Source organism: Solanum dulcamara, chromosome 7 (assembly GCF_947179165.1).
Source record: "Solanum dulcamara chromosome 7, daSolDulc1.2, whole genome shotgun sequence".
In the NCBI taxonomy this organism is placed as follows: Eukaryota; Viridiplantae; Streptophyta; class Magnoliopsida; order Solanales; family Solanaceae; genus Solanum; species Solanum dulcamara.
The window spans coordinates 9252544-9278999 of record NC_077243.1 but is presented as its reverse complement, the minus strand read 5'-3'; the positions used below and the strand labels follow the sequence as shown (position 1 = coordinate 9278999).

Sequence of the window (26456 nt, the reverse complement as noted above, 5' to 3'; positions counted from 1 at the left end):
TGTTGGATTGATTAATATTTAATAATAGTAGCTGGAATTTTTATAATAATAGAATATAATTCGACGACATTTAACGGAAAAGAAGCGGTGGCGGTGGGTGGGACCAGAAACGGCGGAGCAAGAAAGTGACGGGATGTTCATTGGAGACGACAATGATAACGGCCGTTTGTGCACGTGTAAGTTTTGTTCACACGCGTAACTCTCCTCCGTTTTTTACTGCTTTTTTGCGGACTGGCTTCATTTTGATTTTACATAAAATTTATCACTAATAACTTGGCCAAACTAAATCAATTGGTTTCATATGATATTAGAAAGGAGACAATGTCTTTGTAGTATTATAAAGTTTAGGAAAATTTGCATTAGCAGATGGGCAGTAAATGATAGGGGGCCAGATTCCACATGTTAGCTGACATTAAACAAATATGGACATAAATTGTAACGTCTGTCCAAGTGCATGAAAAGAGTTATACTATTTTGGGGTTATTTTTCCAAACTTGGTAATGTCCTCATTTCTCTGCAATTAACACTTGTTCCCCACTTTTTTCTTCCATATATATCTCTAATAACTAACTCATCGAAAGGACGAGTTTTGGTCTTAGCCAGTAGTAGTATTTTGTCGCCTTACCATTATAACTAATTTAAGACATCGAGTTTCTACCAAGAAGGGTTGGTGCAGTAGTAAGTTTTCGAAATCCAGCTTTGAGTATAGAATTTCTTTATTAGAGAGCGATTTATTCTTAGTAGGAGATTTATTAGTACGAATTTGAAACTTTACTAGCTTATTTGGCTAATTTTATTTTATTTTTTAGGAAAAAAAAAGAAAGTGCTTATTTTAAAAAGTGAGGCGTTTATCTAAACTTTTGGAAGAAAATCACTACTAAAAAATTAGGAAAAACCGATCTTAGAATATCAATTTTCTGAGATCGATATTTCCAGAAATACCAACCAGATACTGACTTTTTAGCTGAGGCCGAAAAACACTTGTCTGATTTAATTTAAGTCAGAAAATCATGAATTTATTTTATTTTTCAACTTCATGAGGTCAGTTTTATATATTCATTTTTTAATTTTTTAAAGTAGAGAAACCGTTGTTCAAAAGTTTTTTAAAAAATAGTTTTTTTCCTAAAAAAACTTTTGAGAAAAATATACTTAAAACACTTTTAAAAAACTTGGTTAAATATTAATTACTGCTCAAAAATATTTTTTAAATTTATTGATCAAACACAATTTTTTCTTTTTTTAAATAAATTTATACCACTATACTTAGTGTCTAGCGGATTTTTATTATTAATAAAATAAAATCCTCAATGTAAATAAGTACAAATAAGGAGGGTTAGGTCTTACCTTACCAATCCTAACGAGGTACCAAACACAAATTATTTCTCACTAAAAGTACTTTTTTTAAAAAAACACTTTTAAAAAAAAATTAAAATAAACTTATTTTAGAAGTTTGGATCAATCAGACTATATGAATATCAAATACTATGAGTTGTCAATTGAAGCTTAATATAGAAAATCGAAGAGTACTATAAACGTGTGCTTTGTGATATGGTCTTTAATTATTATGCATTTAATATTTGCAAAAAGAGAAATTTAGATGTAACAAGATGTAATTAACGATATTGATTTTGTTTAAACAAAGGAATAGTAAAACCCTTAATTCTTTCTCTTCTGATATTTCGGTAGAGGAACTATCTATCATTTACGAGTATTCAGGACAGTCTCAACAAGTTCGGAGGTCTAAAGTCAAATTTTATAGAAAGATTTTTTTCTTTTAGTTGTTATATGTAAATTGAATAACTATAGCATACTCAATGTATCCTATAAATGATGTCTTGAGAAGGTAGGATATAAATAGACCTTATTAATAAGAATGTTAACATGAAAATATTCAATGAAGAAATATAATATAAAGTTAGAATAATAGAATCTGGCTCAAAATTTAAAAAGTTTATATAATGATACTAATATGAATTTGCTGTAATACTTAAAATTTAAAGAATACATCAAAAAATAAATTTGATCCTTTTATAAATACAAATCAATAGATTTTGTATAATGCAAAAGGTTTGGCCGTTTGGTAAACATTAGAATATTCAATAATGAGATAATAAAAAATGATTGGGGAATAAAAAAGATAAATGTAAGAATTATAATGTGGGTTCATTATAATCACCAAAATATAAATAAGTTAACAAAATAGGTAGTCGCGTAAAAAATGCTACAATTAATTAAATACTATTCAATTTCTCAATTATTACAACAACCTCCACATTACATAAAAAATAAATAAATACTATATATATAAATACTATATATAAATACTACAAAATTTAAAATCCCAAATAATTGTTTTAATGGCTTTATGATTGAAACGACATCGAACATTTTTTTCGATTCATTGTATTTTTTCGAGAGTCATTTAGTAAACAATGTCTTAGAAAAAAGTAATATATATGGTACATCTTTTTAAGTGGAATCAAGAGATATATTCCTTCAAGATAAAATATTAAATAAATGTTCTTTTATTCTTCTAAAAAGGAGAAATAAAGGTTTTAAAGTTGTTGACGGCACTTAAAAACGTACTTTCTCAAGTGCTTTAGACTTTAGAGAGGTAATTAAATACACTATCTTTGTGGTTACGCAAAAAGCCAATCACTAATAATAATTCATTAGAAATCTTTCTCAGCCAAAAGGTTGTCCCCATCTATGATATGTTAATCTGAGTAATTAATCAAATCTGATTGGCTTATAAATTAATACATAAAAATAGCTTCTTTATGGAGTATTACCAGTTGAATTCTGACACTTCAGTCACTGGCTAATTATTGTTATTTAATTTAATGAACGGTGTTAAATGAACACCTAAAAAGACGGATATATAGTTGAATAATATTTTCATATAACATCATCTTAGTATTGAAATTTTTTGGACTTTTTAAAAAAAAAAAAATTGTACACAGCAATGTAATAATATTCGTTATATCGTCACTAATTATTGTTATTTAATTTAATAAACGGTGTCAAATGAACACCTAAAAAGACGGATATATAGGTGAATAATATTTTCACATAACATCATCTCAGTATTGAAAAAAATTGGATTTTAAAAAATAATTTTTCTTGCACACAACAATATAATAACATTCATAATATAGTCGTTACTAAAAGATTTTTTTTAGGAATATATATATATATATATATATACTAGATAAATTATCTATGCGAAGCGCGGTGATGAACTTCCTCAATAAGTTTATCCATGATCATTTGGTAATATCCGTGTTTTTGAGTAAGCAAAAAATTTCAAGTTTTCTTTTATTATTATTTCATTCTCTATATTTATATTTTCAAAAAGTGGTATAAACATTTTATTCATTCCTTTCGAAAGTTTTTCTCTTATTCAAGGTCTCTTCAATTTTTCGCTTTTTTAATTTTCATCACTATGGTCAAGACTTCAATTTCTTGAAATATTTTTTTTTTAGGATCTGATTAAGCAGTACATCGCTCCAAAATAATTTTTTTAAGTGCTCTATAGTCTACATAAATCAAAGTCATATATGTTACCAGTTTAGAATTCTAGTCTACATGACATCAGTAGTCTAATGGTAAAATCAAACTCTTAACTCACATATCCTTACTTCAACCTAGAGGTCAAAAACATTAATAAACATGTACACTGCTCTGCCAAAGTAGCAAACAAACAGATGGCACAATAAATGTTAGTAGCATAAGTTTATTTAATTTAGATAATCTACGTAATTATCAATATTACAATTTAGATTGTTTTTTTCCTATCAATGTGGACAACAAACAATTTGAATTCAGTTTTCCACCCTAATAAGAACAAGCCTAATGTTTCAAAGACAGCCTCTTAGTTCAGTTAAGAGGCATAATGCTCAAAAAAGGTCAAAGCATTTGCTACCTCAGCAGTAGGAACAACTTACATAAGGCATGTAAAGGCTCTCATTTTGGGTATTTCTCAGCTATACAAAATAATTGATAGTAAATCATCAATACCTCACTCAAGGATAGTAACACAGACAAATTTATATTTGTTATCTTCTCCTTCATGACTACAATCTTTAAAAGAAGAAAAATATAATAAACCATATTCACGTTTTTGAAAGTTTAAAGAAATATTAATATATAATAGCTGTAATGATCTTGCAGAGTATTAAGTGAAAAGGCATGTTGTATATTACATCAAAATCAATCGATTTCTCAAAAAATTTAAATGATCTTATATAAAACAAAATACTACCAAAAAAATAATAAAAAATATGAAAACTACCAAAGATGCTTTTCACCTATCTCAATCTCAACAACTCATATAACAACCAACGGACACATATATACAAGTTTTACAAATGAACAGTTGTTTTTTATATATGGAAAAATTATTTGATTGAGTGCTTTTTAAAAATTAATTACTGATTTTAGCGATATTTTTTATTTATTATCATTTATAGCAATATATAGCAATACTATGATAAATCTACACTTGTATTAAAAGTAAATTATGCATACAATATAAATGTATTATAAGTGTTTTAAAATATATATTATGCTTGTGTAATAAGAAACTAACATAATGTATTATAAATCTATTAAAATATGTGATAAATATATTATCCATCTATAAAACTTGTATTATATATGTTTTATAAATAGTTCTCTGCAATATGTATTAAAATTGTATTATAAATGTATTATAAGTGTTCACTGACAAAAATATTTATTACTGTAAATGATAAATATTTTCTTAATATTGTATATTTATGTAAGTTTCCCTTTATATATTATACTTTCAACTTTCACCTCTCAAGAGATATTTGTGAGGATATTTTTTTGCCAATTCCCTTCTTGGGCCCGGGAACTAAATCCAAACGCTGCAGCATTAATACATAGCAATTACTGGTTGGTTACAGGGATGGGGAAGAGATATGACATTTATCTTTGATTATTAATCGATGCAGCCATTGAATTTAATCTGGACACTTATAAAAGAAATTTATCATTAGCTGACGCTATTATTGCATAGATATTGTGTGCGGTCTTTGTGGTGCCACTTCTCTGTCTTTACATGCAGAGAAGTTTAAAATGTATATTACTCTATAATAAAGCATATAGTCTTCCTATTATACACATTACTATGTGCAGGGCAGGGTTGCATACGTACAAGCTAATAACTAAAAAAAAGTGCTACTTTCACCAATTCTGAAAAAAAATAATTATTGCATGAAGTAATAGTTTTGTCTCTAACCTAGTGTTCGTATCCTCTTTAGGCTCGACTAATTCTAATTCGCACCGAAAAATCTTCATTAGATGTAGAATACTCTCTAGCACTCAATTTGACATCGAAAACTATTTACGCAGGCTACCAAAGCATACATGAAAAGATTCTACCAAGTTAGCTCAGAACTCAAGTAAGAAAACCAATCTTTAACAACAGCACAATAAAGTATAACACTTAAACTTCAGTTAAAATCTTTCTGGCAAATCTTCTTTCTCCATTCTATTAATATGTTGTCAAATTAAAAAGTGTAGTACAACGAAAGCGAATCACATTGTTATCTAAGGCTCTAATTTTTTCGAGATTACCACCCATCAATACGGAATTCTAAAACATCACCTAAAGATGAACTTCACAAAATACCCAAACATTGAAAAGCAATTAAAGTGTTAACAAAAAAAATCATCAGCCTTATATTCAATGACCTTGTCTATACTCCTGCAAGCAGGTAATATGCCCATACACAGAAATCAAAGAGACATTATTTTGAACAATAAGATTTCAAGTATTGCAAGAGCATAAGACATTGTTAAAGTACTAAACAATGGGACATTTAAGGAAGTCTTAAAGACCCAAAATTGTTCATAACATTGTGGAGACTTCTATCTTCATTGAGTCTCCAACATTTAATTGTTTTTTTTAAGAAGAAGAAGATGATCACGAATACCGAATACAAACGATACATGATACTTCAAAGGCCAAATACATTATACTTTAAGGAACAATATACGAAAAAGTAAAACATTATGTAACGTTGATTTTTAAATTTTTTTTTTTTAACAACAGTGAGGATTGCAATGTTATCTAAAACGGAAGAAGTCCATTTGAATGTTAACAAAAATGGAAGAAGTTGTAGGAAAGTTAAATGGAAAAAATTCTTGAGGCAGAAATATAGCAAAGGGTGTGTGAAATCGGAAGCGTAATACCTAGATGGTCTGGAGGGTTTTTGGCCGGCCTCTTTTACAACTTCAAAGTCTGAAGAACAATTTTCAATCTCTGTTTCAGAAGGTGGTGAAGGAAAGATGTAGGGAAGAATAGAAACGTTCGAATCTGTAAAAAAAGATAAATGACTGTTCGGAGATTTGATAAAGCGTTTTTATTGCACCTGTTGAGATAGATTTGTGGAAGCATGATTTTAGATTAGCAGCCTTGTGCAGAGATATAGTTTAGCGATGAAAAGAAATCAAAAGTTCAAAACCTGTAAATATAGATGATTGCGAATGCCTGTGGTGGGGCCACGCCTTTTTAGCGACGTAGTTGGTGCGACAAAGATATAACCACTTCAAAGGCAGCCGTGTAGAACGCAAGGATCAGAGTGAAGCTTTCTTCTAAAGCGTAAGGCAGGACGAAATGAAAGTTGGTAAGCAAGAACAGAGAGAAGCGATGATAACAGGAGGTAGTTTTGGAGGAAAAGAATAGGCGGTGGTTCTTTTTATAAGAGATGGCGTCCCTTGTACATAGGCACACCGGTTCTGAAGAGCCGCAAGCATTGTAAAAGGAATGAAGCGGTAGTTTAAAGGTTGATGAGGGAGAAGTGACCCTTGTTTACAGCGTTTCTGATGCAGAGGGGAAGGGTAGTTGTGGGAATATATAAATTAAAAGGAATCACTGGCGAGGTTCTTTTATATATATATATATATAAGATTTTTTGGCATAGTAGGTCCAATCCGATATAATAATCGCCACTAAATTCTTTATTATATGATAACATGTTAATGTAAGTAAAATTATTTGGGAATGTATTAGACTGATAATTCAAGATATACAGTTACATAGGTTTTTAGGATCGACAAATAGTTGAAACTTTTAAGTATTTCTCCTGAAAACCCTATGTCACTGTATATGGAGCAAACTAAACGTCTCAAGTAGTAAAGCCACAAAATATTTATGCAATATTTGAAAGCATTAGTTATTAATATATACCATCCGTCATCTAGTTTACCATATATGACCGAAGTATACATTACATATATATTCAATTGTATATGGGGTGTATATGTTGAGTACGCATATGTATATTTTATATAAAATATACATTATCTATACATTGTGTACATATTTTGTAAAATTAGATAAAATCATAAGTTCAAAAGGTATTGTGTACATATTTTCTCATTCAACATTTTTTTTTTTTTTACAATAGCGAAAAAGAATTAATAAAGTAGGCACTACTGAATTGAGGTAGATTTCAAACAGGACATACAATTATATATATATTAAAAATATGACACCCTTAAAATGTTGATTGAACTTTTTATCTTTCATTAAAAGACTTCACTTTAGATAAAATCGTCTTTTCACTAATTTCTTTCAATTATTATACTATTATTTAAATAATATTATATATTGACTATAATTTAAATCCTTTCACTAAAAATATTTTTCCAACTAAAATAGATTTGATTAAAAAAAAAATCAAAATAATAAGCAAAAAGGGTAAAAAATAAATGTCCAAAAAGGGGCAAAAAGGGCCCCCAGGTTTAAAAACGTCCAAAAAAAGAGTCGAAGAAAGTCAGAAAAAATGATTTTATACATAATTAACAAAAAAAAGGTAAAGAAAAAACCTAATTAGAAAAATGTCTAAAAAAAGGTCCATCATTCTTTCTTTATACTCCTACGATTTGGTAATATTTAATAATTAATGTTTAGTTCTAAAATTTTAAAAATAATTTATTAATATTAAAAAGAAAGTATATAAAAAAATATATTTTTCTCTTGATATACTAAAAGCTAAAAATTAAAATGAAAAATATTTCAGTACATACTCATTTTGATACTAAATTTGGAAAGATCAATAATTCTTATTCATTAAGATTGACTTTTTTCATGTAAGCTTGTTTTAGTAACTTTGTTTGTTAGACTTATTTTTAACCCTTTATAATATTCAAGTTAATAATATTGACTTTTTTTATTTGAGCTTGTTTGTAGCAACTTTTTTTTATATAGCTGGCTAATATGCACATTCAATTATTGAAAATAAAGTATTAATCATTTAGTGTTTGGATCTAGAGACCACATCTTAATATTTAGATGTGTATTCAAATGTAGACATCTAGATCTTAATGTACATCTTAATATTCAAATGCTTATTCAGATTCACACGTTTGAAACTTAATGAAAATAAATGAGGTAAAGTAAGCATGCCCCATAAAAGAAATCGTTGTCTTGCTCAGGCCTTTCCTCCGTCTCCTCCACCGGCTCCTCTTCCTCAATCTCCTCTATCGCCGCTAGTCCCTACTATTATTGCGCCTATTGCTCAGTATGCACCAGCGCAGCCGATCCCCATACATCCTTTTGTGTGCTTTCACTGTAGGGTCAGGGGATTTCCTTCCCTCAGAGGTATTAAGACCCATAACCAAAGACTTCATAAAGAGAATTGGTTTGAATGTGGGATATGCCACACAATGTTTGTGATAGAATGTATGTGTTCATTATTTGTCAGGGAAAAGTAAAAAACAGAAAGTAAAATCAAATATAAGATTTTACGTGGAAAACTCCTTGTTCAAAAGAGAAAAACCACAACCTCTCTCACAGGATTTTAGCTCAAACTTCACTAATCAAAGAATCAAAATTTAGATTACAAACTCTTGCCATCTAAGAATTGAACTCACAATCCTTTCCACAACCCTGTGACTAGCATATTCAGAGCAATAGCTCTATTGCCAACTAAATCAACTAGTTGCCCACTAAATCAACAAACCCTAGTTGGCTCAGACTTCAAGATGTCTCCATAATCAACTCTAGCTATATTAACACAAATTTTCAGTTACCTACGAGTTGATCTAATTCCTTTATAAAATAGGAATAGATCTACAATGATATGACCAAGAAACAAAGACTCTGAACACAAATAAGAACTTGATAGCTCTTCTGGTTCTTATGTTCTTCGAGACTCAATTTCAGAGAAAAAGTTTTTCAATATGTTCTTCACTCAGATTCCAAAAAGCCACCGAGAATTATTGTAGACAATATATATGTATATATGATAGACACCGTGCTGGAGGCATTTCATTGGTTAGACAACTATTCTTTTGCAAAATGACTTGTCCGAGCACAACCCAAACTTGCAGATTTGACAAAGTATACAGTGTACTGTTTGTCAACTATCTCTTTCAGTGATCTGAATTCGCACATGGGATCAGGTACCTTACCTGTTCCCTGATTTGTAAAATCATCAAAACCATATAGCATAGCATCATTTCCCCTTTTTGATAATGACAAACCACTATGCAGTATTTTCCCTTACACTTTGTAACCAATCCCTATCCCATTCCATACTAATCTAAGAACACCCTGCAGCCCACAATAGTTTGCAACCGCCATTGATCTTGCTATCACAGAGAACAATAAAATCATTACTGAGTATCACCGTGAATTACCAAGAAGATGAAGTCTGTTTCTAGGTTGAATAGTGAATCAGCGTGAAGAAGATGATAGTTTTTACTATGCTTTTCAATAATTCTTTGTTTCTACTGTTGTTAGGTTGAATTGTGAATCACCGAGAAGAATTCTATTTCTGTTTAGTTGTTAATTTCTATTGTTTCGAGCTTGAAATGTTGTTTGTTGTTTGTGTATAAAACATCTGGATTGGTGATTGTGATTTGTATTTTTTTAGTTTAATATCTGTTTTGGCTCCATTTTTTTCCAATTGCATTGATGAAAAAGAACATGCATGGATGAAGAAGTTATATAGGCACAGTTTGCGGCGATTTTTAATATATCTTCTATATTTATTTTATTTCTAGGACCACAAGGGTATACAAGTCATTTAGGCAGGTCCACCTTTTAATTCCACTTGTTTTCACTTCTTCGCGACTCGCCGTTCTTCGAGAACTTTTTCGGTTCTTCCGAGATCTCAGACTAAATTTGAGGGAACCAGTGCTGGAGTTTTCAACGACAAAGCAGAGGGGGAGAGAGGGTTTAATGGGCACAACATTGCAAATTTTCAAATTGCTTGATTTTGTTCCAGATTCTGGATCGTTGCTTGAAATTCGAATAGATCTGAGTTGATTAGTAAGAGGAGGATGGTACTAGTTTTAGCCTTGGGAGATCTTCACATCCCGCATAGGGCTGCTGATCTTCTGCAAAGTTCAAGTCTATTCTCTTTCCTGGAAAGATCAACATGTAATCTGTACTGGTAACCTCTGCATTACAGTGAGTTTTCTTCTTGCTTTTTATTAATCAATTTTTTGTTATCCGATTTGCGAATTCAACTTTGATGGAGAGATTGAGCGGCTTCTATGCTAGATTAGTTATGTTCATTTTCCTTTGGAAAGCTGAATAAGAGAGGTACCATATATCTGTCCTAATGTTGTCAAAGGTTTTACTGAAAAGCGCATAATAGTGCCAAAGCATATTGGATTTTTGAGTGCTAAGCGTAACTAGGGCTGTTTACAGTTTTGGTTAAAACCTAAATCAAACTGAAAATTTAACCAAACTGAATAAAAAAAGGGACATTTGATTTGGTTTGGTATAATATTTGGTTTGGTTATGGTTACATTAAAAAATAACCGAATAAATAATCAAACCAAATCGATAATTATATACATAAAATTTATAATTATTTATATGTATAATATTAGCTTTTCATAAATAATTAAAGATATTTTATATATTTTATTTATTAATTTAATCTTGATCTACTTATTTAGTTATTTTTAAGGTTATGTCTTAAAAGAATATGTCCAAGTCCAACAATCCAAGCCCAACTCTAAATTCTAAATTCTAATAAGCGTAAGCACTAAACAGCATAAAGATAGTTCAGTAACACGAACATCTGCTGTAACTCAAGCACATAGTAATGCTCCTAATACTTCTTCAGTGTGTAAACCTCCTAAAAATCAGAAAAGAAATACTCCTTGTAGTCGAGACCCTAGCCCTGGGGATAATGGTAGAAGAACATCTGAAATTTGGGATCATTATACACAGTTTACTAATAAAATGGGGGAGGTGCGGGCAAAATGCAAGTACTGCCCCAAAGACTTGGCTTGCCCTTCTAATTATGGGACTTCTAATCTTTGGGGACATTTGCTTAACAAGTGTGAGAAATACCCTTTTAAGACCATTGATAGGAAGCAGAAACACTCAATATTAAACCTATTAAAGGAGGAGGACAAGGAGGTTTGGAAAAGGTTGTTTAAAATGTTGTCGAAGTTAGAAGGGCCATTGCCGAGTTTGTTATAATAGATGAACAACCTTTTAGAGTCGTTGCGGGGGAAGGCTTTAAGAGGCTAATGGCGGTTGTTTTGCCTAATTTTGAGTTACCTTCTCGCATTACTGTTGCTAGACAATGTTTAAAAATTTATGAAGAAGAGAAACAAAAGCTTAAAAGGCTTGTTGAAGATCAACGTGTTTGTCTTACTAGCGACACATTGATGTCCATGTGTCGCTAGTAAGACAAACACGTTGATCTTTGACAAGCCTTTTAAGCTTTTGTTTCTCTTCTTCATAATTTTTTAAACATTGTCTAGCAACAGTAATGCGAGAAGGTAACTCAAAATTAGGCAAAACAACCGCCATTAGCCTCTTAAAGCCTTCCCCCTCAACGACTCTAAACGGTTGTTCATCTATTATAACAAACTCGGCAATAGCCCTTCTAACTTCGACAACATTATAAACAACGTTTTCCAAACCTCCTTGTCCCCCTCCTTTAATAGGTTTAATATTGAGTGTTGTCTGCTTCCTATCAATGGTCTTAAAAGGGTATTTCTCACACTTGTTAAGCAAATGTCCCCAAAGATTAGAAGTCCCATAATTAGAAGGGCAAGCCAAGTCTTTGGGGCAGTACTTGCATTTTGCCCGCAATTCCCCATTTTATTAGTAAACTGTGTGTAATGATCCCAAATTTCAGATGTTCTTCTACCATTATCCCCAGGGCTAGGGTCTCGACTACAAAGAGTATTTCTTTTCTGTTTTTGAGGAGGTTTACGCACTGAAGAAGTATTAGGAGCATTACCATGTGCTTGAGTTACAACAGATGTTGGTGTTACTGAATTATCTTTAGGAATCTTCAACCTCTGTAACTGTCCTTTTCATCTGAAAAATATTAGAAGTTTAGGACCCATTCAGACAAGGAAAAAACTTAAGTTAAAATCAAGTAGCTAGCAAAGGAAACAACTTAAACATTCGAAACAGAAAAGGAAACAACTTAAAATTCGAAAAATTTCTCACAAACCTTCTCAAAATTTGACAGTCTTGTACTTGAGGAGTTGAGGTTGCTCTTGAGCCTCATAGACTATGACTTTGTGAGAAACGTGAGCTTCTCTTCTCTTGTTCTTAGGCTGGAAGTGGAAGAATTGTAAAGGGAAAAGAGACCCTTATGCTGCTTAGTGCTTACACTTAATAAAATTTAGAATTGGGCTTGGATTGTTGGACTTTGACATATTCTTTTAAGATATAACCTTAAAAATAGCTAAATAAGTAGATCAAAATTAAATTAATAATTAAAAGGTAAAAAATATCTTTAATTATTTATGAAAAGCTAATATTATACATATAAATTTTATGTATATAATTATCGGTTTGGTTCGGTTATTTTTTACTATAACCATAACCAAATATTATCGGTTTTTCAAATTTAAAACCAAATCAAACCAAATTTCGGTTTTTTTATTCGGTTTGGTTTTGGTTTTAACCAAAACTGTGAACAGCCCTAGTTCTTGGCATAACCATTCCTGTAAATTGTGTGTTATCTTTTGCCTTAACAAATTCATTTTGATTTTACTTCCGATTACACACTTCATCAGTGTGGACATTAATTTTCTAGGTCTTTTAGCTTCCAAGTGAGATGTAGATTCTTTTTGAAAATGTATTGACTGCCTCATCCAAATTACAATTGCAGGAGGTTCATGATTACTTAAAGACTCTTTGTCCTGACTTGCATATTACTAGGGGCGAGTATGACGAGGAGACACGTTACCCTGAGACTAAGACTCTAACGATTGGTCAATTTAAGCTTGAATTATGCCATGGCCACCAGGTCTGATTCACCATCTTTTTGTTACTCTTGCTGTCCTGCTTTAAGCTGCTGAGGTAATTTGGGTTATTCAGGTTATCTGAATTCTTGTCAGGGCGAAAACTAACATCTAAGTACTCTTTATTTAGTTGTATGGTATGTAGCAGATACATATGTATTAACATGCACACTGCTCTATTTCTGTGCATGTTTATGCTTCTCTTGACTGCAGGTTCTTATGTTTCCTCGTCCGATATAAGTGCTCACACCAAATTTACCTATTCATCTTGCTAAGGAACTATTGTTGGTATATTATTGTTAAGAGACTTAGTTTACTTGCAATAACATTCTTGCTTAGCATGAGATTGAAATTTTGTTGCACTTTTGCTAGATCTGAATGCATTCATCTATACTGCTGAAAAAGCTCTGCTGTATTTATTGTTGGTTTTCCTCAAGGTGTAGTGCCATGTCTGTCCAATATTTCCGCTACTAACTTGAAAGAATATTAGGGAAATATTTGTTTTCTATTTTTGGTCTCTGTCACTCAACTTCCCTCCCCCACTTTTTGACCTACTATATCTCCTGTTATAGTGCTATTGTTTGTCTTTAACCTTTTTGCATACAATTTTTCAGAAATAGTCTTCCACTTTGAAATTTTTACTCCTCTAAACTGAAGTAATCATTTAAGAATTATTGGAGAAATATGCTGCCCTTTCTAGTAGTAATGGTGTCTTCCACTTGTTTTTTTGTCGTCCAGGTTATTCCATGGGATGACTTGGACTCATTCGCTATGTGCTTCAAAGGCAATTGGGCGTGGACATATACTTGTGACTGGACACACCCATCAGTTCACAGCTTACAAACATGAAGCCGGGGTTGTTATAAATCCAGGATCTGCTACTGGTGCCTACATTAGCATCACATATGATGTCAACCCTAGCTTTGTTCTCATGGAAATTGATGCCCTGCGTGTTTTGGTCTATGTTTATGAACTCATCATTGATGGTGAAGTCAAAGTTGACAAGATTGATTTCAAGAAGACAACAACACAGAGTGCTAACTGAATAGAAGAACTTGTAATTCAGCTGATTTTGGTGGAATCCAAAGTGTCAATAACACATCAATACCTCAAAAACAAACTAATACCTCAAAAATAAACTAATAGAACTATTGAAGCCCTCAGAAGGACTTACCCTAATTGATCTGGGTAGGGGCTTTTATATAGCAAATTTCATGCAACAGGAAAATATGCAAATAAAAACTCTTCACGTATAGTGTTTGTAACCCCTCTCAGCACTGAATGGCCGAACATATCTTGATTTTAAAATTATTCATTTGGTTTATCACCCTCTCCCATCCAAACAAGAAAGTCTTGTCGGTACCATTTTTATTGTTGATTAAATGTGTTTTTATAGAATCTACTAATGTAAAATTCCAGGTCTGCTACTGTACCTAATAAGAATGGAATATCTTCCATTTTATAGGATTAATAGAGATTTTGATGCGCTTTCAAAAAAAAAATGACATTATGAGGTATACAATATGTCATTTGGCCAGAATGCGAAATCAAGGAACATAGAATCTAAACAAGCTTCTCTCAAGAGAGAAAATACTATTATGATTTTTTTCTCCTAAAGGAAGGAAATGTATTTTAGTATCCATGTGGTATGAACCCTTAGCCCCTTTGGAAAATTTATGAAAGTGTATGTTTTCTTGCAATTAAGATTCCAATCAGCCAGAATATTAATAACTTTATTGTTCACCCTGAAACAATATTAAATACCCTCGTGTCTTATTAAAACTAACAAAATATAATACTCTATTATTTTATGAACATAGAGAATATTTACAAATTTTTGTGTCACCTTGCTACTTGATAAATAGGCAACAATTTATATTCTTATTCATTTTTTTAAAAAAAAAAAATTGTCACTTTGAAAGTCTTTTTTTAAAAATAACTGTCAAACACAAATTACAAACAAAATTTGCCTATTTTGAAAAGTACCTTTTTTGTGTCAAGTGATTCTTAGAAAACACTTTTAAAAATAACAATTTTTATTTGACTAATCAATTTGATAATAACCTTTTTCAGTGTTATAGTAGTAATTAGAGGTGTACATAGGTCCGTTTGATTTGTTTTTTCGTTAAAAATAACCAAATCAATTATGTCGGTTTATTAAATTTATAAACCAAATCGAACCAGTCAAATGTCTTTTTTTTGTTTCGGTTTTAGTAGATTCTTTTGGTTTTCTCGGTTTTTCCGGGTTTTTTAATAATTACACTGTAATTGAAAAGTATATCAAATTGAAGAGGTTGTTCTCTTGATCGTGTGATTTAATGGCGCACTTGAAGTTCTTAATTGAAGTTTGCTCCCTTGATCGTGTAATTATATTGCTTAATGGCATCTCAAAGACACTTGAATAAATAAAATCGAAAAAAATAAGATGTACAATATCATCATCAAGACATTGTCATAGGAAAACATATCAAAAATTTACTAAAAGACACAATAAGTGTCAATTTTTTTTAGTCATATTACAATCCCAAATATGAAATAATATATGTAAACATTGAATGTTATAAACTAATTTAAAAAATATTTATAAAGCATATTATAATAAATGTTTTTTTGTGTATAAAAAAATAAAATTATATATGTATTTATATCGGTTTGTTTTGAATTCGATTTGACTTTTTTTCTATTAATACCAAACAAAATAATAATGATCGATTTATTTTTTTCAACGCCAAACCAACCAAACCACAAATCAATTTGACTTGACGATTTGACTTGTACACTCCTAGTAGTAATGTTCCGAAAGTGCTTCAAGGAATAAAAAAAATACTCTTTTTAATATCTCGAAAATAATTTCTGCTACTACTAAATAATACATTTTTATCTTCCTAAAATTTAGTCAAACGCCACAATTTCTAAAATAAACACTTTTTTTAAAAAGGAAAAAATCACTTTTATCCTCCAAAAGGCTTGACAAATAATTTTTTAACAAATACTTTTGACTTTCTGGAGATTTCATTGAATATCTCAATTTTAAGAAATAAGCACTTTTTAAAACAAATAAACACTAACGACTTTGTAGAAGCTTAGTCAAATAAGAAAAGTCGAATACAAACTTCTGTTCCAAAAAAAATAAAAAAATTAGAAAACATTTTAGTACAATATACTTTCCAAAATAAGATGACTGATTTTTGACAATAATTTGAAATAGAAATATCTTTTCTTTTTAAAAATTTATTATATAAATTCACTTTCTATATTCTTAATTTTCACTTTTTTTTTGTTTCAAAAGCTTTTATGACCGTGATTTTTAGAATTCTGATGGGTATGTCCGTGATTTTCATTTATATCACGCTTCGGGGGGTATTCTAGGCATGATCGACACTCAGAGACTATTGCTAATCTCCATGCGAACAACTTAGCATGTTCACACATTCATTGAATCAACACTCTATCGGAGAAGACTTAACTCATCAAGAAAACAACTCAATATGATAATCAAATAGATAAATTATAGAATAAAGCCAAAGACCAACAATCTATCTAATCCAATTAACAAGACTAGTATGAATTAAACTAGCCAAAAGACAAAATTCAATCAACACATCAACAATTTAGTCTATGAAGTCTCTATCAACTGTCTAAGTGGTTCCAATGACGGGTTCATGGCTATCTTAATCAAAATAAAAGTAAAAGTCTAAACTCTAAAGTTAGATGATAAAAGAGTGGTATCCTCCGAAAGCAGGGAGGACTTACTAATCAACTGAAATATGAAAAAGATCTTCAACGTGCGCTTGTTGATGATCACTAATACCCGTTCCTGCATCATTAAAGGATGCAGGCCTAAATTGACGTCGGTACGTGGAATGTACGAATATGTAATATGGCAGAGTGAAACATGAGTAAGATAGAATAACATCAACTCAAGTAACTCAATCAAGAGTAAGGAACTCAATCAGGATGTCATAAGTCTAAAGCAAGAGTACGGTTTAGACGAGACTAACCATACATGATCCAATCCAATCCAATCAGAGTACTATTAAGACCTATATGAGAGTTTCTCTTATTCGAAAATCATCACTTATGAGCCAGTAATAGTATAACAAGCCGACGTTGTTGTCACGCCCATTCAATATTTTGTCAGGGTAAAGAACGAATCAACAAATCACGGATCCAACATCAATCAAGTCCTATTATGTTAGGACAATAAAATAGGGAAACATCCGACTTAATGGTTTAATCCTCTCCTACACTATCTACATAGTTATTGAGTTTGAGTTGTTACTTACTCTTACCCAATTCGGTGCTTGATACTCTATCCTAGACTCAATGCTCATAAGACAATCAATTCCAATCAAACCATTCAATAAGTCTCATATGGACTCTTATCAGTTCATCAGCTTTATCCAATCAATCAATTATCCAATCATTTATTTAAGAGTAGTTGGAACAATCATTTATGACAACATTCAGTTGCGACCATTCAATTGGATTCAATTATGAAGATATAAAAGACTATCAAGTTTCATCAAGATTATCATCATATTCACATCCCAATCCCAATCATACATTCACAAGTTCAAGGCTCTAGATTCAATCCTTAGGCATATGCATCCAATATTAGTCAAAATACTATTAGGGTTTATGAAATAAGTAGTTCGAATCATTTGTTCAAGAAACTAGTCGTAGAAAATATCCATTATGCAATATTATGTAAAATATGTTAAATTTAAGGAAATTCTCAAGAACTCAATTTATATGAAAACTCAAACTCATTTATTATGTAATATATATATATATATATATATATTAGTTCAAATCACTCTCTTCATAAATGCATAAAAGTCACCATCTTTACTCAAAAATACGTATGTAAGACTCATTATTATCAAATCAATTAGGATTCACGAAAAAGTAGCCATGAACAACAATTCCAATCAAGTGAGAGATAGAAAAAAAACAATAATTGAACCTAATTATACGGAACTCAATAGAAGAACAAGAACAATTAACTCATTTGGAATTCAAGAAATTAGGTTAGACTCACCTCATTATCAACAATCGATAGAATTAGATGTAGGGCACATGGACGAACTCAATCCAATGTTGTGGTTAGCTTTACATACCTAGGATGAAGATTGGACAATCAAACGTTGAAGATTCGACTTGATTTCTCTGAACCCCAGCCTCTCTTTTCTTCTCAGTCCTAGTTCTCAAAGTTTAAGAGCGTAATTAATAGGAAAATCACGCTTAGGAACTGATATAGGGTTAAAAACAGCCTCAAAATGACGTGAGTTAAGTATAGGATAGATGGAGAAAAAATCGAAATGCCCCTTACTAAAAACCGGGTCAGTATACTTCCTTAACACATAAATCACATTTGTGGAATGCGATTTATGTACAAAGTATAAATCGCATTCGACGAATGCGTTTTATGGTTTATTTGCGTGAAAAAGGTATCTCGATAGATTTCGGGAAAAATTACACTATGGAGGAGCAAGTCCGCAACGCGGACTGATCGCACACTTCTCTGGAATTTTAATTTTGCCCCAAAAAATTATCTTTTGATTTGATTGGCCGAAAATTCAATCAGGACCACTTACCCATATGATTTTTCACCTGCTCGATATTCTGGCCTCGTATTGGCCAAAAAAAACTAGGGATGATACGTTATGCGAGTGCACTATTCTCTAGGGGTATTTTGGAAATCTCTGGAGTATAACAATTTATAAATCCAAGGGAATAAAGAAGAAGCTAGCGTTTAGCTCCAAATTTCCAAATAACCTTGGCAAGTTTTGGTGAAGTTTCACCATACGTTTGACCCTAAATTTTTCCAAGAATATTTGACTATTTAAAAAAATATGATTTATACCTGTAAGTTCTAAAAATTATTAAAAGTACCCATAAGTTTGTATTATTATTCTATAATGAACATGTTCTGCTAAAATATAACCTTATAACATAATTGATAATCATCAACAACAATAAAATTAAATAACAATATGGGTAAGATCAATACATTAATCGCATACTCAAACTTGTCAGTGATTCAGTTGGAATTATAATCCATTAAAAGCAAATTGTTTTTTTTACTCAATCTTGTCACTCAAATTATAATTATAACTTTTTTTGGAGAGGTAGATAAATATTAGTTGAAATAAATAAATGATGGATATTTTTTAAAAAAATATAAAAATTTAGAATAATTTTTAAATATTTAAAACTTTCCAAATACTATCCCAAGTTTTCAAATACTAAATTTTTTTAGTATTTGGAAAACTGAAAATTCTTCAAATATATTTACCAAATTTTATGGTCAAACACCACTTCCTAAGTTTTTCTCAAATTTTTCCCAAGCTTCTCCAAAAATTTTTTAGGGCCAAACGGCACCGAAGAAAGACTTGGCGAAGTCACGTGAGATTAATGTGAAGTAGAAGGGCAAAGTTGGAAAACAATGAAAATACCAAAAAGGATTAACGACGTCGTACCGTCCCTGATTTTTCAGTGATCAAACCGGTGCTGGAGTTTTTTCACGACAAAGCAGAGAGAGGGCTTAATGGGCAAAACCGAATTGCTTGCAAATTATCAAATTCGTTGATTTTGATCTAATTTGGTGTTCCAGATTGTCGATCGTTGATTGAAATTTCAATAGGGCTGAGTTGATTAGTAAGGAGGAAGATGGTGCTGGTTTTAGCCTTGGGAGATCTGCACATCCCGCATAGAGCTGCTGATCTTCCTGCAAAGTTTAAGTCTATGCTTGTTCCTGGAAAGATCCAACATGTAATCTGTACTGGTAACCTCTGCATTAAAGTGAGTTTTTCTTCTTGATTTTTATTAATCAAAATTATTGTTAGTTGGTCGCACTAGATCATTAGAAAGTAATTGGTATAAATTATTGTTATTGTTAATGGATTATTTTTTGTTTGCCAATCTGCTAATTCAACATTGCTGGAGAGATTGGTCGGCTTATATGCTGGATTAGTTATGTTCTGCCTTTACGGGAGATTTTCCTTTGGAAGAAGCTAAAACCCTAGGATGACTTTTCTTTGGTTGCATCTTCTGGACTGTAGTCTCCATTGAAAATTGACAAACTGCGGACAGGATTTTTTACAGTTAAATTTGCTTCAGATTTGTACTATTAATATACATTTTATAAAACTAATGTGCAACAGTTGTTCAATGTTTGGTATTATTTTCCAATATTTTTGCAAGCATCAGGATAAGTTTGTATGGAGAAATAGATTTCTTCCTGCAGAAGAAGTAGTTTGATTTCTTTCCCAGCAAAAAAATCAGATTGAGTAATAAATGGACTTCTGAATAACAGAAATTTGGGAAGCTATGAAAGGGAATGTCAAATAGATTATTATAGCTAGAGATGGATGTGTCTTGAGTAACTCTCATGGTAGAAAGCATATAAGGATGTTGTGAATGGCTTTGGATAATCAAGTGAGCAGATGAAGAACATATAATGTTCTTCATATCTATCCCAAGGCAACGAGTTCAGGTTTCTTTTCCTGAGGAAATGAATGAATTTATGGTAGTAACTATCAACAAATTTGAAGAATTAATTGGTTGGTTATTTACTTTCATAAGTTACCTACTGATGTATCCTATGCTTGTATATAAAATCTTTTTAAGTGAGGTGTTCTTTGTAGGTACTTGTTTAAACTCACTTTTACAACATCACGGTTGGATACAAATGTGACTGGAATTTTCTTAATTGAATAACCTCTTGAAGTAATTTTTTTACATTAAGCTTTCTTTGACTTGTTTTTTCTCCTTGATAAATTCTATTTCCAATAGTTTGACATTAGTAATTCCGTCCCTATACTTCCTGGTTGTTGCAGACTTATCACTTGTAAAACAGGCGTTATTTTATTCTATCCCAACCTCATAATTCCTTTTTAATTAGGCTGTATCAAAGACTAAAAAAGAGCTTTTCTGCAATCATTTTTGGGAAAGTTCTAGTTCGCTTTGCCCACTCTTCTACATAACCTCAACTTTTAAGGTTGAACTTGATAGTTACTTATGCATGAGGGAAAATATCTTTGACGTCATTTGTGTTTTTGGCCAAGATATTCTCCTATTAGAAGCTGTAGTTGAATAAGAGAGGTAACATGTATTTGTCTTCTGTCCCAATATTTTCAAAGGCTTTAATGAAAAGTGCACAATATTGCCAAAGCACATCGGATTTTCGAGTGCTATGTGGAACCAAGGGTGTAGCGCTTTGATGAAGAAATCCAGTTTAAAGAAAAATTATATAATATATACTTTCAGTGGAGGAATTGAAATTACTGCAATAATTGAATTATATGAAATCACATTCATAGGACCATCTTAAATTTCAGAATCAGTTGCAAAGATGCAACTTTAAATTTCTAATTGTGATCTGGTCACTTTTCTTATTCTATAAATTTCTAATTTCCTATTCCTAACCTCTAATATTTTCATCATTTATTTGCTCAAGAGTTGACATAAAGTTTGCCGACTTTATTTTATTTTTGAGTGTTGCTTTTTTCAAGACAAAGTTCATGGATTAGTCCTCGTTTATTTATTCAAAAGACCCTTTTATAAAAATTTAAAATACAGTTCCTGGGCTTGTTTTTCCTAAGATCCACGCCTTGAAGCCTTGGCGTCTCCATTGAAGTGCTGCCTAAACGAGGCGAAGTGCACAGTCTGCAGCATGTGTGGCATCATTGTTTAAGCATGCTTGAAACCACTCCTTTGACAGCACTGTTCTATCCTGTGCACCTGGGGAGAAAAATTGGAGATGCTAATTGTCTGTTCTGTTTTATGAGCACAGTTTATGATTGTTTCGACTTTCTTGTAATCTGAAGTAGGAGCCTGAATAGTCAATCTAATGCTTAATATTCGGAGTGATTAGTCATTTTGGCAGATATCTTTTCAGTAAACCATGTTAAATGTAGAGTGAAGACCTTGTTCCTTAGTTTGTTTAGGAAATTAAAATGCATTTACTCCATCAGTACTGTTTTATCTGTAGGCTACTCCAACAATGTGCTCTAATTACACATAGTGCTACTAAGTTGTATTGAGCAACCTCTAGGATTAACATTCCTACAGTTTGTGTGATATCTTTTGCCTTAACAAATTCGTTTTGTTTTTTAACTTCCAATTACGTACTTCATTTGGTATGGACACTCATGTTCTAGGTCTTTTAGCATCCAAGTTAGATGTAGATTCCTTATGAAAATGTATTGACTGCCTCATCCAAATTACATGTGAAGGAGGTTCATGATTACTTGAAGACTCTTTGTCCTGACTTGCATATTACTAGAGGCGAGTATGACGAGGAGGCACGTTACCCTGAGACCAAGACTCTCACGATCGGTCAATTTAAGCTTGGATTATGCCATGGCCACCAGGTCTGATTCACCATCTTTTTGTTACTCTTGCTGTCCTGCTTTATTCTAATGGGGTTATTTGGGGTATTCAGGTGATCTGAATTCTTGTCAGGGCTAAATCTAACATCTAAGTACAATTTACTTAGTTGTATGGTATGTAGCAGATACATATGTATTAACATGCACCCTGACCTATCTTTGGCTGCAGGCTTTTATATCTGCCTCGTTCTATATATAAGTGCTCACACCAAATTTACTTATTCATCTTGCTAAGAAACTTTGTTTGTATGTTGATTGTAAAGAGAGTTAACTTACTTGCAATAACATTCTTGCTTACCATGATATTGAAATCTTTTGGTGTATTTGCAAGATTTGAATGCATTTATCTAGACTGCTGAAAAAGCCCTGCTGTATTTATTGGTCTATCCTCAAGGTGTGGCATCCATGTCTGTCCAATACCTCACCAACTAACTTAAAAGAATATTAGGGGCCAAGTTTGTACTCTATTTTGATCTGTCGCTCAACTTTCCCACCTTTTAACCCACTATCTCCTGCTACTGTTTGTCTTTAAACTTTTTGCATACAATTTCTTAGAAATAGTCATCCACTTTGAATCTAAACTGAAGTTATCATGTAAGAAATATTTGAGAAATACAAGCATGCAACCCATCTAGTAGTAATGGTATCTTCCACTTGTCTTCTTGTCCTCCAGGTTATTCCATGGGGTGACTTGGACTCATTAGCCATGCTTCAAAGGCAATTGGACGTAGACATACTTGTGACTGGCCACACCCATCAGTTCACAGCATACAAACATGAAGCAGGGGTCGTTATAAATCCAGGATCTGCTACTGGTGCCTACAGTAGCATCACATATGATGTCAACCCTAGCTTTGTTCTCATGGACATTGATGCCTTGCGTGTTGTGGTCTATGTTTATGAACTCATTGATGGAGAAGTCAAAGTTGACAAGATTGATTTCAAGAAGACAACAACACAGGGTGCTAATTGAATAGCAAAACTTGTAATTCAGCTGATTTTACTGGAATCCCAAGAGTCGATAAGACATTATATTCCTTTGTTTTGCTTGTTTCTAAGGCTTTTTCTGTTGACTTTGTTCTTTATTTTCCTGTTGCGTCTGATTATTCAGGTTTATGTCCAGTTGCTTTAGTAAGTGTGCATTGAAAATTCAGTTGGTTAATTGGAAAAAGTCCACCGTTTATTGTGCTCCTAAAATTCCCTTTTCTTAAAAGTTATCAATTGCGAGTTGATAGACTGATTGTGGCTTTTGCAACAATAGCCAAGTAGAAAATGTGTGCATTAAAATCTCTTCTAATGTAAGCATGAATGGATCTGTCTATCTTGAATTCGAATTTATGAACGAGATTTATGTACTGTTTCATTGGGAATGAAAGTTTTCATGGCTTGAGAATTTGCTTACAAGAATTCAGAATGGGTAGCATCTCCAACAAAAGTAGGACATTGAGTACATCTAATTGAAGAACATAAATAAACAGTGAAATATAAAATCAAAGTGATAACTAAGAGCTACCTTTTATTGTTATGAAAAATCTACAAGTTTCTAAGAGGCAGTAAACCTATAAACCATAATGTGCTTATAAGTTTCCCCTGGATTCACAATTTGGGAAGGAAAATTGGGATGATTGACAGAATCAGGGAAGCCTTGTGTCTCCAAACAAAGTGCAGCATACTTTGAGTAAATAAACCCACCTTTTCCCTTAACATTATCCAACATATTACTTGTATAAAACTGCACACCAGGTTTATCTGTCCACAATTCCATCTTTCTACCTGATTTGCTTTCTTGGACAATTGCAACCCTCTGTAAATGCTTGCCCTCGGTATTATCCAACACATAGTTGATATCGTATCCACCCGGGATTTCATTTAACTTGCTCCCTATCATCCGTGGCTGGAGGAAATCATAGCCTGTTCCCTTAACCGGGATAATTTCTCCGTTGGGGATGAGCTTATCATTAACAGGAGTAATCTTGGACCCGAAAATCTGAATAGTTTGGGACAAAATGTCTCCGCTGTTGTGTCCACCAAGATTCCAGTAAGTGTGAGATGCTAAATTCACTGGTGTGGCTTTGTTTAGTGGCTTTGCTTGCATGATTAAGGCTAATTTATTTGTCTCAATGAACATGTATGTAACCTTGACAGAAAGGTCACCTGGAAATCCTGTTTCACAACATTTGATTGTCAAAAATTGTCTAGCTAGAAAATAAATAGTAGTAAAAAGGATTCGATTTGAGCAATAAGTGTTTTTCACATCCAGCTATAACAATGAGAATCTTTTGAACTTTTCAATGGCAGATAGAAAAAACATAAGCAGTTGCCAGGGCATCCATTATATGGGTAGATCTTCCCATCATCATTTAATTCTTTATCTACCGTACAATCTATTGATTTAGTTTCTTCTCATCTGGCCTATTACACGCTCGGATCAATCTACTACTACTACTACTACAACAACATACACAATGTAGTCTCATAAAGTGAGGTCGAGTGTATACAAACCTTGTCCTACGTCACAGAGGTAAAAAGACTGTTTACGAAAGACCTCCAGCTTAGATAACACATATCAAAGAACATACCGAAGAAAAGAGATATAACAAGTACTAGCGGAACCATCACAAAGCATACAGGAAAACGAAACACTAACAACAACAAAGTAAAATAATCGTCATTTTGGATCTTTATCTCCTGCAAAAATTGCATGATGTGTACCTTGTTCACCATCAACGCTATTGTAGGTAAGAGTAAGATGACTATCTTCCTGAAAATCTTCCACAGTCCAAATTACACTAGAGAATCCTCTGCTACCCCCTGAGATTTAACACAATTTTCGACATCTTAATCAAGTGGTTAGAATAGAGAGATTTCATTAATAACAAAAAAGATTTATAATTACAAATACCATGGAGTGTGTTTCCATGATCATTAGCTGGTAATTTATATTCCACACCATTCAACTCAAATTTTGCTCCTCCAATCCGATTAGCAACTCTTCCAATTAGGCCACCAAAATATGTTGTGTCGTTCTACAAATACTTAATAACTTCAATTAAGAAGAAAACACACAAAAACACGGAAATATTTGAAGTTTTGTGAGTAAAAGTCCAAAAAAACATAACTCGAAATATTTCAAGATCAGTTTTTCAAAAACTACTCTCAAATTCTATGACCAAACGTTAGCTAATTATACTTGTATTATACACATGTCTGCCTTTCTTTTGGGAACAGCTATTTAAGTTATACAAAAAGGGATATGTCAGATCCAGAGAGTAATAGTATATGAGGTTCACAAAAATCCTTTTCTTTTTCGTCAAATCTTTATATTTGGTAAAAAAGTTCACTACATATTTGATTGTGAAGCCATTGTATATTACCTCCGCGTCTCGTAGCAACTTATAAACTTCAAATCTTAGATCCGACATAGAAACTAACCTTGTAGTCATCGATGGAGTCGTAGGCAAGAACAACATCATCCAATTTTCCTTAAAAGGAGTAAAAGTGTGAGTGTTAAATAGGAAAAAACAAACTTAAGATATGAAATTGACAGTACATAAACATGTAAGAAATTAAAAAATAAAAAATCATACCGTTTTTATCAGGAAGTACAACAGAAATTACTGTTGCACCATAATTTGTGATCTTTAAAGAAAAATCATCCTTCTTCAACTCATACACTTTAATTTCTTCAGTTGCTGAACATGAATTTTTACAAAGAAAAAGAGTGATAAAAGCAAAAAAGCAGAAAATAGATGTTTTGGTCATTATTGAAAGTAGATAAATTGTTGATGA

General features: G+C 32.0%; 2 protein-coding genes and 1 pseudogene across 2 annotated transcripts; 2 read left to right on the top strand and 1 right to left on the bottom strand.

Moving 5' to 3' along the window:
• The first annotated feature begins 10088 nt into the window (after window positions 1-10088).
• On the top strand, window positions 10089-14649 carry LOC129896846 (vacuolar protein sorting-associated protein 29-like; annotated as a pseudogene).
• A 5109-nt stretch (window positions 14650-19758) lies between these two features.
• On the top strand, window positions 19759-23864 carry LOC129894467 (vacuolar protein sorting-associated protein 29). Its single transcript, XM_055970175.1, has 3 exons — window positions 19759-20076; window positions 22512-22649; window positions 23341-23864. Exons 1-3 carry the CDS (start codon window positions 19945-19947, stop codon window positions 23638-23640), a joined length of 570 nt encoding a protein of 189 aa, XP_055826150.1. The 5' UTR covers window positions 19759-19944; the 3' UTR covers window positions 23641-23864.
• A 293-nt stretch (window positions 23865-24157) lies between these two features.
• On the bottom strand, window positions 24158-26456 carry LOC129894466 (uncharacterized). The gene is made up of 5 exons (XM_055970174.1): window positions 26255-26456; window positions 26100-26149; window positions 25570-25693; window positions 25380-25478; window positions 24158-24830 (listed from the first exon to the last, which is right to left on the bottom strand). The coding sequence occupies exons 1-5, from the start codon at window positions 26427-26429 to the stop codon at window positions 24211-24213; spliced, it is 1068 nt and encodes a 355-aa protein (XP_055826149.1). The 5' UTR covers window positions 26430-26456; the 3' UTR covers window positions 24158-24210.

What these genes read in the sequence shown, in the direction of transcription:
- LOC129894467 (XM_055970175.1), top strand. Translation starts at nt 19,945, where the DNA reads ATGGTGCTGGTTTTAGCCTTGGGAGATCTGCACATCCCGCATAGAGCT. An exon ending in CTGGTAACCTCTGCATTAAA is followed by an intron (nt 20,077 to 22,511) that starts GTGAGTTTTTCT and finishes TTACATGTGAAG; the next exon opens with GAGGTTCATGATTACTTGAA. An exon ending in GATTATGCCATGGCCACCAG is followed by an intron (nt 22,650 to 23,340) that starts GTCTGATTCACC and finishes CTTGTCCTCCAG; the next exon opens with GTTATTCCATGGGGTGACTT.
- LOC129894466 (XM_055970174.1), bottom strand. Translation starts at nt 26,429, where the DNA reads ATGACCAAAACATCTATTTTCTGCTTTTTTGCTTTTATCACTCTTTTT. An exon ending in ACTCCATCGATGACTACAAG is followed by an intron (nt 25,694 to 26,099) that starts GTTAGTTTCTAT and finishes AAGTATTTGTAG; the next exon opens with AACGACACAACATATTTTGG. An exon ending in TAGCGTTGATGGTGAACAAG is followed by an intron (nt 24,831 to 25,379) that starts GTACACATCATG and finishes GTTGTGAAACAG; the next exon opens with GATTTCCAGGTGACCTTTCT.